Raw genomic sequence first — 15220 nt, forward strand, 5'->3', positions numbered from 1 at the left:
GTTCTTTCACTAAGAAACATCCTCAAAAGGAAGGCACATCCTTCTTCATCCTTTCCATCTTCCTGTTGGCAGTGTTGTTAAATATTTGCTGGCTGTAATTCAAGCAGTCATTTTGGATCATAAGGTGATCTTGGGAATAGAAACAAGGATGAGCAAAAAATGAGGAGTCTGAGGTCCCTAACACTAGGCTGACCACTTCTGGCCTTCTGGGACATAATAGAAAAATAAACTGTCTTATTTAAGACACTATTATTTTAGATTTTTCTGTTAATTCAAAATGAACTTAATCCCAAATTACAGAGCTGCTACTGTTGTACTTTTAATACTTTTTTCTCCTTTGCTCACATGGTGTGGCATGGGACCTTAGTTCCCCAACCAGGGTTCAAACCCACACTCCTGCATTGGAAACACAGAGTCTGAACCACTAGACTGCCAGGGAAGTCCTTTAATACCTTTTTTTTTTTTTTAATTCCTTTACTATCATTTTAGAGACTATTAAGAAGGAATCATTCAACTCGGGTCTGATCTTGAATCTGGACTCTAGATCATTCCTTAAGACAATTAGATATAAGAACAGCATTAAAATGGCCATGAGGGAATTAAAATAAAAGAAAAAGAATCATCTACTCTTTGGCCATCCCACCACCTCACAAATTCTCTTTCTCTGGTTCCCTTTCCAGGTTTCCAGATTTAATCACAATTTTATACTTTACTTTTTCTATTTATCATCAGCATTTTCATAAGCTGTATACTGCTTCTAATTATGATTTTAACTATGTATAGTTTATTAAGTATATGTATCATAATTGATTTAACCCTTCCTCTACTTCTGTTTATTAAAATAATTTCTTAGGTGTGGGATTACCGAATCCAAAGTTTGAACATTTCTATGGTTATTGAAGTGTATTATCAAATTGTAACTCCAAGGGACTTTCCTGGTGGCCCAGTTGTTAAGACTGTACACTTGCAATGCAGTAGGCCTGGGTCGAATCCCTGTTCAGGGAATTAAGATCCAACAAGCTGTGCAATTCAGCAAAAAAAAAAAAAAAAGAAAAGGAAAGAAATTGTAACTCCAGTACAGATTGAATTCAGGTAAATGAAGGGGAATGAATTTAGATAGGATAAGAGTCGGGGTAATGATGTTAAGATAGTCATGTGTGCCTACTAAGTCGCTTCAGTCATGTCTGACTCTTTGTCACATCTACTCTATGGACTGTAGCCCCCCAGGCTCCACTGCTCATGAAATTCTCCAGGCAAGAATACCGGAGTGGGTTGTCATGCCCTCCTCCAGGAGATCTTCCTGACCGAGGGATCAAACCCAAATCCTCTGCATTGCAGGCAGATTCTTTACCACTGAACCACCAGGGAAGCTGTCTCTCCCCTCTTCATCACCCTAAAGTACATGAGATAGCTGGATCCCTTAGAACTTCTCTTGGTAGCTTGTCATTTAGTCACTAAGTTGTGTCTGCCTCTTTTGCAGTCCCATGGACTGTAGCCTACCAGGCTCCTCTGTCCACTGCATTTCCCAGGCAAAAATACTGGAGTGAGTTGCCATTTCCTTCTCCATGAGATAGTCATAGTCCATTGAATATTCAGGGACAGTGATTGTAATAGCGTTTGAGTAGTGAGTGGTGTAAGTGTGGACAACTAAGGTCCCATACTGAGATCTGATTGTGGAATGCCAGCCTGAAGGGAATTGGGACTTTATTCTGCAGGCAGTGGGAAGCCTGTGAAGATTCACAAAATGGCAATGAAATTTTATAACGATGTTTGGATGAATTGTAAGGAAGGAGTTTAGAGAGAAAATATGAGGTGAAGAGGGAATAGGGATATATGGGGACTGCTTTGAAATTATTACAGTATTCCAGAAATGAGAGGAGACAACTGATCACACAGGAAGTGAAATGAAAACCTTCCAAGTTCAAGGTGGCAAACTAGTTGGGCTCGATATGTCTTCTCTCTATTGTTTTTGAAAAGGCTCAAAGAAATTATAAAATTTCTGTACAGACTAAAAAAAAAAATTGGCAATTATAGTGTAAACTTTAAAATGAAAGCCTATGTGTCAAAATAATAGATTCTTTTTTTATTGCATCATGATTTGGTTGAACTGGAAGCTGTCAGTGACACTCTTTTGAACCTTCGAATGTCTAAGAACAGAGGGAATACTGATTGTCCTCCACCATCTGTTTCATCATCTGCCTGTGCCCCAGGATGAAGGGGTTGTACTGGTCAGAAAAACAGTCATATCCCAAACACAAAGGAATGACCGCTCCCTAGGAAAGCTAATAGAATTGGGGAAGGAGTGGCTAAAGGAGACTTTAGCCATAATTCTATTGTTTTTTAAAAAAAATCTTTTTTATTTTATATTAGAGTATAGCCAATTAACAATGTTGTGATAGTTTCAGATGGACAGCAAAGGGACTCAGCCATACATATTTGTGTATACATTCTCCCCCATCCAGGCCGCCACATAACATTGAGCAGAGTTCTGCATGCTATACAGTAGGTCCTTGTTGATTATCCATTTTAAATATAGCAATGTGTACTTTAAATATAACAATGTATAGCAATGTCCATCCCAAACCCCCATCCCTTCCTCCCATCCTTTCCCCCAGCAACCATAAGTTTGTTCTCTGAGTCTGTGGATCTGTTTCTGTCTTGTAAACAAGTTCATTTGTATCATTTCTTTTTAGATTCTGCTTATAAGGAATGTCATGTATTTCTCCTTCTTTGTCTGACTTACTTCATTCAGTATGACAATCTCTAGGGCCATCCATGTTGCTGCAAATGACATTATTTCCTTCTTTTTTTTATGGCTGAAAATATTCCATTGTATATATGTACTATATCTTCTTTATCCATTCCTCTGTCGATGGACAGTTAGGTTGCTTCCATGTCTTCTTCCGTGTTCCAGCCATAATACTAATGTTTGCTTTTATACATAGAAAATGCATTTCAATATCACTTATATAATTAAAAATATTGGGTTAAACAAACCCATAAGTACCCGAGTACATTGTACTACATTTCCTACTAATCTTTAACCTTTATTTACTTTATCACTTAATGATCTTTTGCTGATTTTCTTCAGTTCAGTTTAGTTGCTCAGTTGTGTCTAACTCTTTGCAACCCCATGAATTGCAACTGATTTTCTTAGTAGACTTGAATAGAATTCTGTTTTCTAACTCATCTTAAATACTTATCTCAGAGTAATGTCCTTTTCAAGGTTTGTGTAGAAACTTCAGGACTTGAGGCTATTTTACCACAAAAGCATCTATTCTGGGTTGCCCTGTCATAATCACTACACTTCAAGTGACCCTGTTTGGAACTGGGCTGAGTAATGAGCTGTTCTGCCTCAGGTTCCACATCTTGTTCCTTCCCTCCTCTGAGCAAAAGAGAGCACTTCAGGGAAGAGTCAGCTACCCCAGCTATTAATTTATCATTCAGCATGGAATCACCACTTTAGCAATCAGTAATCTGCCTCTGAGAGAGCAACTTAAAAAGGTCTTAATTTTAAAAAGAAAAAAAAAGTCTTAATTTAATCCAGAAACTTCTTTTTTCTAAAAGGGTCAACATGTCTAGGAGAATAAATGCTGTCTTTAAGCGAAAATCCAATATTTAAGCCCACAACAGCATTTCAGAACAAAACTATATAACATATTTTTATTACAATTCACAAAGAAGAGAACAAAAAAGAGTTGGGTTTAGGTCTAAGTTTGCTAAAAGGAAAGTTATGTTACATCGCTTCAGTCGTGTCTGACTCTTTGCAGCCTCATGGACTAGAGCTGGCCAGGCTCCTTTGTCCATGGTATTCTCCAGGCCAAGAATACTGGAGGGGGTTGCCATTTCCTTCTCCAGAGAATCTTCCCAACCCAGGACCTTCTCAAAATATAGATTATATATCAAAACATGTTATTAGAGATTATCTTCCTTTGGGATCTTTAAAAATAGAATAAACAATCACTCCTCTTGAATGATTTGGCTGCAGACCTGCTTGGAAGCAAGAACTGAAGTAAATGCTGTCCTGCTGTCTCTTGCAGTTTGTCTAATCTGTGATTTCTAACAACCCTTATCCCTCACCACTGACTGTATCCCAGGTCATCATGGCATGGCAGAGATATGGAAATTGATGAGAAGTAGATGCTGGTGGTGATACCACAAGAACTGAGAAGAAATTATTACAATACTCTGTCAGTCCACCAACTGAGCACTTAACATAAGCTGGACTGTATGGCATAATCCTTCAGTTATTTCTAGAATCTTGATCACTCAATCAATCCATTCTTGAAAAAATGACGGAAAATAGTTATCCTACCCAAGGAGATGTGATAAAGCTGTGATTCCAATCTGAGCATAATATTGATCAGAACACAGCAATGATATTCTTTTCTTCATATTCCTCCATGATGTCCAGTTCTTGTTCAAAGTCCAATCCATACGACATTGTTTTTAAAAAAGTGGTTCATGGTGTACATTTATTGGAAATTCTGTAGAATGCATATAATCGGCATAAATCTCCTAATATGAATTAGTTTTTCAAGAAATGTATCTTTCTTCATTATTCTGCAACTTAATTTCTCTCTCTCTTTTTAGTATCGTCCTGCCAAGCTACCTCCTGCCTGACATGGTGCCCCAGTGTCAGGGTGGAAATGGGCGGCGCCTCGTCCGTGTTCATGAGGCCGTGCTCACGTCTGTTGGAGTGTACCACATCCTGTCCACCTCCCCTGACTTTGGCCCAAGGGCTTGTTCCGTCATCTTTCTTGCTGACTGCAGAGTCTCTCTGGATAACTCTCTTTCCCTCTTCCATGCTTCCTCACCATTCTTAGACTGCAGAAAACTAGGTGGGGCGTCTAAGCTCCTGCCCCAAGTCTGTGTTACTCTCAGCTGTGTGGAAAGCGTTTTGCGTCTCTCCACACCACACTGAGGCCCAAGGGGTGCTGCGAGGCGGCCCCTTTCCCACGTGCCAAGGCACAGGCGTTTCCCGTGCGCCCTCACCATCTGGATGAGGAGGACTCTGGTATCTTGAAGCCTTCTTGGGCTCCGTGTGGGGATACAGCACAGGTCTCCTCTACCCTTCTTTCTCACACCACATTGGATAAGTTAGAGAAGGACCTTGAACTCTTTCTTAGGAATTCACCAGTATCTAAACCTGCTTTCCTTCTGATTTTCTCTTTTCATCTTCTAGTTCAAGTAAACTTTATTTAGTCTCGGGCTTCCCTGCTGGCTCAGATGGTAAAGAATCTGCCTGTAGTGTAGGAGACCCATGAATTGATCCCTGGGCTGGGAAGATCCCCTGGAAAAGGAAATGACAACCCGTTCCAGTATTCTTGCCTGGAGAATTCCATGGAGAGAGGAGCCTGGCAGGCTACAGTCCTTGAGGCCACAAAGAGTTTGACTTGACTGAGTAACTAACACTACTACTACTTATTTAGCCTCAGAGGTGTGGGACCTCAGATCTTCCAAACTATCCGTGCTCAGAGATTTTCAGCTTTTGGGTTTGTCATATTTGAAAATGTTTTCTGCTGTAACAGCCTTTCCCCAAGGTAATCAGTGCTTCACAGTATAGCTTTCATTGAAGATATAAATGAACTACCAGGAATTAGAAACATATCTGTAAATATATCAAAATATGGTGCCACTATACTGACTGCTATAAAAGAGATTTAATGACAAGAGGCAATGAGAGCTGGAAGATTTCAGTGCCAGGTAAGAAGTAGAACATCTCCCACCCCGTGCCTCTCTCTCTTTCTCTGGCAAAGCATAAAAAGCACCTAGTTATTTCTTTTGGTTCAGCCTGATTTTATCTATTACTGCACTTTCAAGCAGGTATCTATTACTACGTAAGTCAAGGTCTACTTGATTGGCATCTGGAAAGCCCTCTCCCTGGAAAAGGAGAGGTATTTCTCTGCTACTTCAGGGTTTGAGTTAGAACCTAATCCTACTAAACCTTGGGTGGGGAGGGGGTCCCTCAGTGGGTGCATGGTGGCTGCCCACGTACCCTCAGATAAGAAAACTGGCAAGAAAAAGTAGAAATAAATGAATCTCCTCTACCTTGGAAATTAGTTCTTTTCAACAGATTGTGTTAGCACTTGGAATCACTGCCTTAACTACTAAAATTGATTAAATTAGCAGCTCTGTATTTTGCCAAGATTTTTATAGGCTTTTCTCCCCCTTCTCAACAAATTAAAACCTGGCTTGGAGGGGAGTATAGTAGACTGGAGACATTTCTCCTCCTGTTGCTGGATGCTGGTGTAGCAAGCTTTTGACAGTTTTTAAAGAAAAAAATTTACTTCTTGATTACTCTTCCTTATGTGTCTTATATCAGGACTGCAGCATGGGTGTGTGGGAGGAAAACTAATGTAACATTGAAGGGTTTAATAAATATTTGTAATTTGGGGTTTTTAAATCATTGATTCACAGAAGTCTATTATTATTATAAAAAATAGAATTATTTCATTTCAAAGGTAATGCTAGATCTTTGGTAATATGTTATGAGTTGAATAAAATATTCCACATTATAAATGTCAGACCTAGTGCAATGTAACAGATTTAAAGCAGCATTTTTAATTTGTCATAAAATATAATAACTAACAATCATACTCACTGCCCAAAATGATAACACTCTCCAAAGTCTAGAAAAGATACAATGTTTAACTTAAATAATGCAACAATAGGATGTGGTAGAATGATAAAGAAATATGTATTATGATGTTCAAAGTGATATTATAACCTCGACTTTCAATTCAACTGAAACACATATTTTTACTAAATTCTGTACTAACAACTTTGAAAGTATGCATTTTTGCTTGTGTTATAATTGGAAGTGAAAATAGGACACACACATGATATATAGATATAGATATAATGATCATAGCAATGTTTTTTTAAAACTGTGCATGAATAAAAGCCCAAAAGGCAATGCAGTGAAGTATTGTTAATGGTTGTCTTTTGGATATGGGTATATAAACACGATTTTTAAATTTCTTCCTCCTTTCTGACACTCTCAAAATCTTCTTTAACAAGGACGTATTTCTTTTGTTGGCCAAATGAATTAAAACTTCTATGTTTAAAGTATTTATGTTGATCACTTGTGTTTATTAAGTACACTATTTTGTTTCTTTATGCTCCTTATGATGGTTTGGGAAAGTGGTATAAGCAAGAATTAAATGCTAACGTGGTCACTGATATGCATCATCTTCTCCACACAGTGTTACCAGGAAGCAGGTATCAGAACAAGGATCAAACACACTTTGGTCTTCAAAGTAATAAAGACACTGAATAGTCATAATTTCAGTGTAACTCTCCTCCCTCTGTGACTAGATAGATGGTTTTGCCTTTGAACTGACCACTGTAAAGATCCAGGTGTGTAAATGCTCAGATCTTTCTAAGGTTGACAACTGCTTCCCTTCACATTTCATATTACATAATGATTTCAATGTAGGAATGTCATGGTGTAAAGTGGTAGGGAAATATAAGGTGCTAAAATAAGTTAAAGCACTGTAGTTAAAAGGCTATGAGAGAAAAAGGCTATGGAGTTGCCTGTTGATTGCTGAGGTTTCTGCAGATTTTATCTATACATTGAGTGAATCCTACTGATGGGGAAGGCAATAGAACCTGAACAACAAGGATCAAAAGGAGAGAATGTCTTTGATCATCTGTTTGACTGAAAGTAGTAGTTACAATTTACTTGAGTATTTTGTAGGTGCTAAAAACTCATCCAAAATAACTTTCTCATCTGCTTTTAATGCAGCTGTCAGCATTGGTTTGTACAAAAAATTTGTTTAAGAGTCTAGGAAAACAAGCAAATGCATACCTTATAATTTCCCTACCACTGTTTCTTTAGGCTTTATTCTTTCCCAGCCCTGTTATCTAAGAAGGATCACTATTTTATTAAACTTGTATTGAGAGCCTTAGAGGCAATCCCTAGGTTATGATCTCTCTCAAAGACTGTCTTTAAAATGTTATAAACAAATGGTTTAAATGAACCTGTAAAGATTGTTTCACTGTTTCCCTGTCAGAGAAGAGACCTTGGGTAATCATTTAAGAAGTTAAATGAAAGAAAGATCCAATGTATACAAGATGTAGAGGAGAAATCACAAAAATATAGGTTTCCAGAGCAGAATGAGCCTTGATGGGTACTCCACCTGAGATTGTTCAAAATATGATATAGCTCTGAAGCCTTCTAGAAAAGACTCCCACCTGTTTTTTTACACTAACAGCTTTGCGCCTGACAGGGTCTGTGTGCTAGGTCCAAGTGACTAGAGCAGCATGGAGGAGAAGATGGGCGGGAATATTGGCTAGATGGGAAGATCCCTAGGTCTGGAACATGGTCAAAAGTGGATAATGATCCCCACATTCTGGCAGATCAGAAATGGCCAGCAGGTGCTGGGTATAACAGCCTGCTTCTGAGAAAACCTAGGTAAGTCAATCGGGACTAGGTAGTTGGATGTGCAAGGGTGGAACCAAGAGTAAAGAAATGGCAAAGAGTTGGACAGTGGGTCTCCCTGTAAGAAGGATTCTAATAGAGAGACCTGGTAGCCAGAAAAGGATGGAGAGTTGGAATGGATAGACAAAGACAAAATCAGGATCAGTTCCTCTATTGTTATTGTTCAGTTGCTAAGTTGTGTCCAACTCTTTGCAACCCCATGGACTGCCACACACCAGGTTTCCCTGTCCTTCACTATCTCCTAGAGTTTGCTCAAACTTAACGAACATTGAGTCAGTGATGCCATCCAACCATCTTATCCTCTGTCACCTCCTTCTCCCTCCTGCCTTCAATCTTTTCCAGCATCAGGTTCTCTTCCACTCAGTCAGCTCTTCGCATCAGGTGGGCCAAAGTATTGGAGCTTCAGCATCAGTCTTTCCAATGAATATTCAGGGTTGATTTTCTTTAAGATTGTCTGGTTTGATCTCTTTGCTGTTCAAGGGACTCTCAGTTCCTCTATAAAGGGGTGATAATAAAATCAAAATCACTCTCAGCATATTGTTGAAAGAATTAAATGAGGTGATGCCTGGAGAAAAATAACCCACCAGGTAACCAAAAATAGATCCAGATCAAGAAAGAGCATAAAAGAAATAAGCAAAGTAGATCCTCAGAGTGGATGCCCAGGACTCTGAATGGTTTTCATGTGTCTAAGTTTTCTAATTAGTGTTCCTTCTCATTTCTGGTATCTCAGAGCCTTCAGAGACTGGAGCCTTTCCTGTCCTACCTTCCAGCTAATCCCAACTCTACAGAAGTATCATTTCATTACCACAACTAAAGTCAGGTTCTACAAAGGTTCAAAGCTATTTCTGCAGCCCCCAAATAATGTTATCAATGGAAATTTGTTTTCCTCTGCTTAGCATTATCTCCTCATAGGGAAATAATCTTTTAGGCAAGTAAAATCTCATACCTGATCCTAGGTTTTCAAAGCCAAAGGGATCATAAGAGACAAAATAGTCCAACACAATACCTGAACCATCTATAACATCCTTGTATTTGTTTTCTATTGCTGCATACCAAATTACCCCAATATTGTTGACTTAAAACACAAGTATTATCTCAGTTTCAGAGCATCAGGAATCCTGGAGTGGGTGGTATTGCTAGATCACATAGTAATTCTATGTTTTACCTTTTGAGGAACTGCCAGACTGTTTTAAAGTGGATGAACCATGTAGAATTCCCAACAATAGTGTATAAGGATTTTAGGTTCTCTACATCCTCATCAATATTACCTGTTTTTTGACTCACATCACGGTTGGTGTTAGTGGTATCTCACTGCAATTTAATTTGCATTTTCTAAATGATTGATTTTTTGAGAATCCCTATTTTCTGAAAATGCCTACATAATGTTGAACATCCCCTAATGATGAGCATCTTTTCTTTTGCTCTTAACCATTTGTATATTTTTGGAGAGACATCTATTCAGATCTTTATTTTTAGTTGGGTTATTGGTCTTTCCCCCCCTCCTTCTTTCAAAACTCTCTTAACAACTTTCACATATAGCATATGGCAGTGTTAATTATTAGGTTGATGCAAAAGTAATTGTAGTTTTGCATTGTTGAGCTTTGCTTTTGTTATTGGAACATATTCTTAAATAAATGTGGTTGTATTATACATCATTTTAATGTACATTTCTCTCTTTATTTTATTTTTTTTGGTAATGACATTACTTGGTGTTTATTTTACATTTATTTTAGACTAAGGAAATATTAGACAAAAAGCAAATTTGAGCAATTTTCTTATTCAAGTTCAAGATGGGTTGTGAAGCAGTGGAGACACCTCACAACATTAACAGTGCATTTGGCCCAGGAACTGCTAACACATGCACAGTGCAGTGGTGGTTCAAGAAGTTTTGCAAAGGAGAGGAGAGCCCTGAAGGTGAGGAGCGCAGTGACCGGCCATCAGAAGTTGACAACCACCAGTTGAGAGCCATCATTGGAAGCTGATCCTCTTACAGCTACACGAGAACTTGCTGAAGAACTCAACGTCAACCATTCTATGGTCATTTGGCATTTGAAGCAAATTGGAAAAATGAAAAAGCTCGATAAGTTGGTGCCTTGTGAACTGACCACAAAGCAAAAAAATCACCATTTTGAAGTGTCATCTTCTCTTATTTTATGCAACATCAATGAGCCATTTCTCAATCAGGATTGTGATGTGCAACAAAAAGTGTGAAGTGTGATGGTTTCTATGACAGCTGGTGATGACTAGCTCAGTAACTGGACTGAGAAGAAGCTCCAAAGTACTTCCCCAAGCCAAACTTGCACCAAAAAAAATGTCGTCATAGCTGTTTGGTGGTCTGCTACCAGTCTGATCCAGTACAGCTTTCCAAATCCCAGTGAAATCAGTACATCTGAGAAGTATGCTCAGCAAATCAATGAGATGCACTGAAAACTGCAGCGCCTGCAGCCAGCATTGGTCAACAGAAAGGGCCCAATTCTTCTGCACGACAATGCCTGACTGCACGTCCCACAGCCAGTGCTTCAAGAGTTGAACAAATTGGGCTGTGTGGTTTTGCCTCATCCTCCATATTCACCTGATCTCTCATCTTCAAACATCTCGACAGCTTTGCAGTGAAAATGTTTCCACTACCAGCAGGAGGCAGAAAATGCTTTCCCAGAGTTCGTCGAATCCCAAAACACAGATTTTTATGCTACAGGAATAAACAAACTTAATTCTCGTTGGCAAAAATGTGTTGATTGTAATGGTTCCTATTTTGATTAATAAAAATGTGTTTGAGCCTAGTTATTATGATTTAAAATTCATGATCTGAAACCACAATTACTTTTGTACCCACCTAATATATTAATCATTTTGTACATTCTATCCCTAGTGCTTATTTATCTTATAACTAGAAGTTTATACCTTTCAACTGCCTTCATCCAATTTTCCCTCCCCCATCCCTATTAGTCTTTTTATTATTGAGTTGTAAGCATTTCTTAACATATTTCATATACTAGTCCATTATCAGATATGTGATTCACAAATGTTTTCTCCCATTCTGTGGGTTGTCTTTTTCTTGATGATATCTTTTGAAGCACAGAAGTTTTTAATTTTTGTGAAGTCCAACTTACCTATTTGTTTTTGTCAGTTGTGCTTTTGGTGTCATGTCTAAGATGGCTCTGTCTAACTCCAAATCACAAAGACTTATTCTGTCTTTTCTTCTAAGAGTTTAATAGTTTTCGCACTTACATTTAGGTCTATAATCTATTTGAGTTGATTTTTGTGTGTGGTGTGGGGAAGGCATCCAACTTCATTCTTTTGCATGCTGATAGTCAGTGGTTCCAACACCATTTGTTGAAAGACTTATTTGTCCATTTTAAAATTTAGATTATTTTGTGTAAATATTAATAATGCCTAAAATTTGTTGAGCACTATGTATGTGCTAAACACTGTTCCAGGGTTTTATGTATGCTACTTTATTTAACCCTTAGAGTAATTCCAAAGGGACTTTATCTCTCACAAGGGCTTCCCTTGTTTCTCAGGAGGTAAAGAATTCGCCTGCAATGTGGGACACCCAGCTTCTATCCCTGGGTCGGGAAGATCCCCTGGAGAAGGAAATGGCAACCCAATCCAGTATTCTTGCCTGAAAAATCCCATGGACAGAGGAGCCTGGTGAGCTACAGTGCTTGGGGTCACAAAGGGTCGGACACGACTGAGTGACCACCACTTATCTCCCTGTGAGGCAATGACTGGGGAGATGAATATGGAGAGAAGGAAGCTGAGTGTTAATTGCTTCTCAGTGGCAGAAAGAAGAACTGGAAGAAGGTAAACCGAACTCTTTTATTCTCTTCCTTGCTTTTAATACCAGCGGCAGTGACTAGATTCCCTGATACAGATGCCATAAGGTTAAGGGAAAAGCGAAAGACAGGGGATCTATTCAAATTCTGTTTTGCTGCTTTCTCCAGGAAAGGTGGTAAGATGTTTGGGAGACAAGCAGCGGTGGTGGTGATGCTTAGAGAATACTGTATGATGTCACTGAGTTTAAAACTTTTGGCCCAGAGCTATTATAGCTAAGAATGAAAGATCTTGCAGATGTAATAACTCTGTTGTTGGTATCATTTTCATTGAAATGTGAATAACAAGTTCTGGAAGACTCAAGACTTGCTGTTTTTCAAAATGAATCAGGTGCTCAATTCTGTCAGTCCTAGAAAACAGCTTGGCAGCTAGTGCAGACAATATCCTAGAATGTCTTTTAAAATGGATGGTTTGTCAGGGGCTCTGTATCAACCTAAAGGGGTGGGATGGGGAGGGAGATGGGAAGGAGATTCAAGTGGGGATGTATATATACCTATGGCTGATCCATGTTGAGGTTTGACAGAAAACAGCAAAATTCTGTAAAGCAATTATACTTCAATAAAAAATAAATTAATTTTTTAAAAAAGTGGATGGTTTGTGATTATTTAGGAAGAGAAGTGGTGACAAGTAGGAGATACCATGGGTTTGATTTCGGGTGGCCTCAGCCTGCAATGACTTGGAGCAAGGCTTGGGTTCTGAACCAGAGATTGAGGCCAGGTCATGGTGGTGAAGGCACCAGATCCTAGCCACTAGACCCAGTAGTCAGTGACAAGGATCCTGGCCCTTCAGTTCAGTTCAGTTCAGTTCAGTTGGTCAGTTGTCCCTGACTCTTTGAGAACCCATGGACTGCAGCATGCCAGGCCTCCCTGTCCGTCACCAACTCCAGGAGTTTATTCAAACTCATGTCCATTGAGTTGGTGATGACATCCAACCATGTCATCCTCTGTTGTCCCCTTCTCCTTCCACCTTCAATCTTTCCCAGCATCTGGGTCTTTTCAAATGAATCAGTTCTTCACATCAGGTGGCCAAAGTATTGGAGTTTCAGCTTCAGCATCAGTCCTTCCAATGAATATTCAGGACTGATCTCCTTTAGGATGGACTGGTTGGATCTCCAACACCACAGTTCCAAAGCATCAATTCTTTGGTGCTCAGCTTTCTTTATAGTCCAACTCTCACATCCATACATGACTACTCAAAAAACCATAGCTTTGACTAGACAGACCTTTGTTGGCAAAGTAATGTCTCAGCTTTCTAATATGCTGTCTAGGTTGGTCATAACTTTTCTTCCAAGGAGCAAGCATCTTTTAATTTCTTCAATCACCATGGCTGCAATCACATGGCTGCAATCACCATCTGAAAAAGCCCCTGGCCCTTTGGCTTTGCAGAAAAGAATTTCCACAAAGACAGAAAGTAGTAAAGCATGTAAAGTATTTATTAGAAAGAAGAAGATTACAGTACGTGTGGATAGACACACAGGCAGCCTCAGAGGGAGAGTCCCTGAGTTGCTGAGTTGTGCTCTCATGGTAGCTTGAATTACTTTTATGGGGTGTTTCTTCCAGGTTTCCTTTGGCCAGTCATTCTGATATGCCTGGTTCACAGTCTGTATTTGTTATATCTCAGGATCCTCCCATGTGTACACATGCATCTTTAGCCAAGATGGATCCTACTGAAAAGGCATCTGGGTAGAGCATCCCTTGACATGACACACCTTTAGCCCCCAAGGAAACTTCTGTGCATGTATGGTCAGGGAGGTCTCCTCACTTTGGGAACCGGAAATATGTGGTCTGTGCAGGATCCAGCCTCCTCCCTTAATTGTCCCTGTCCTATTCCTGTCTTGGAGTTTCAGTCAATAGAAAATGAATCTCCAGTTGCTTTACCCTGGGGGGGTGGTCCATGTGCCTCCTGCCTCAGGTTCACTATTCAAGTTGACATTAATTTGTTCAGTTCAGTCGCTCAGTCGTGTCCGACTCCTTGCGACCCCATAAACCACAGTACGCCAGGCCTCCCTGTCCATCACCAACTCCCGGAGTTCACCCAAATCCATGTCCATTGAGTCAGTGATGCCATCCAACCATCTCATCCTCTGTCGTCCCCTTTTCCTCCTGCCCTCAATCTTTCCCAGCATCAGGGTCTTTTCAAAGGAGTCAGTTCTTCACATCAGGTGGCCAAAGTATTGGAGTTTCAGCTTCAGCATCAGTTCTTCCAATGAATATTCAGGACTGATTTCCTTTAAGATGGACTGGTTGAATCTCCTTGCAGTCCAAGGGACTCTCAAGAGTCTTCTCCAACACTGCAGTTCAAAAGCATCAATTCTTCGGCGCTCAGTTTTCTTTATAGTCCAACACTCATATCCATACAATGACCACTGGAAAAACCGTAGCCTTAACTAGACAGACCTTTGTTGACAAAGTAATGTCTCTGCTTTTTAATATGCTGTCTAGGTTGGTCATAACTTTCCTTCCAAGGAGAAAGCATCTTTTAATTTCATGACTGCAGTCATCATCTGCAGTGATATGGGAGCCCAGAAAAATAAAGTCAACCACTGTTTCCACGGTTTCCCCATCTGTTTGCCATGAAGTGATGGGACCGGATGCCATGATCTTAGTTTTCTGAATGTTGAGCTTTAAGCCAACTTTTTCACTCTCCTCTTTCACTTTCATCAAGAGGCTCTTTAGTTCTTCTTCACTTTCTGCCATAAGGATGGTGTCATTGGGATATCTGAGGATATTGATATTTCTCCCAGCAATCTTCATTCCAACTTGTGCTTCCTCCAGCCCAGCATTTCTCATGAAGCACTCTGCATATAAGTTAAATAAGGGTGACAATATACAGCCTTGACGTACTCCTTTTCCTATTTGGACCCAGTCTGTTGTTCCATGTCCAGTTCTAACTGTTGCTTCCTGACCTGCATACAGGTTTCTCAAGAGGCAGGTCAGGTGG

The 15220-nt window shown here is 39.6% G+C and overlaps 1 protein-coding gene across 1 annotated transcript in view; it reads left to right on the top strand.

The window, feature by feature from the left end:
* Positions 1-7074, top strand: part of LOC139038984 (uncharacterized) — a 66927-nt gene extending 59853 nt beyond the window's left edge. The window contains exon 5 of the mRNA XM_070478459.1: positions 4594-7074. Within this exon, the coding sequence (XP_070334560.1) occupies positions 4594-4826 (233 nt within the window). The 3' untranslated portion in view covers positions 4827-7074. The remainder of the gene's footprint in view (positions 1-4593) is intronic.
* Positions 7075-15220: the final 8146 nt, after the last annotated feature.

Source organism: Odocoileus virginianus, chromosome 17 (genome assembly GCF_023699985.2).
Source record: "Odocoileus virginianus isolate 20LAN1187 ecotype Illinois chromosome 17, Ovbor_1.2, whole genome shotgun sequence".
Lineage (NCBI taxonomy): Eukaryota > Metazoa > Chordata > Mammalia > Artiodactyla > Cervidae > Odocoileus > Odocoileus virginianus.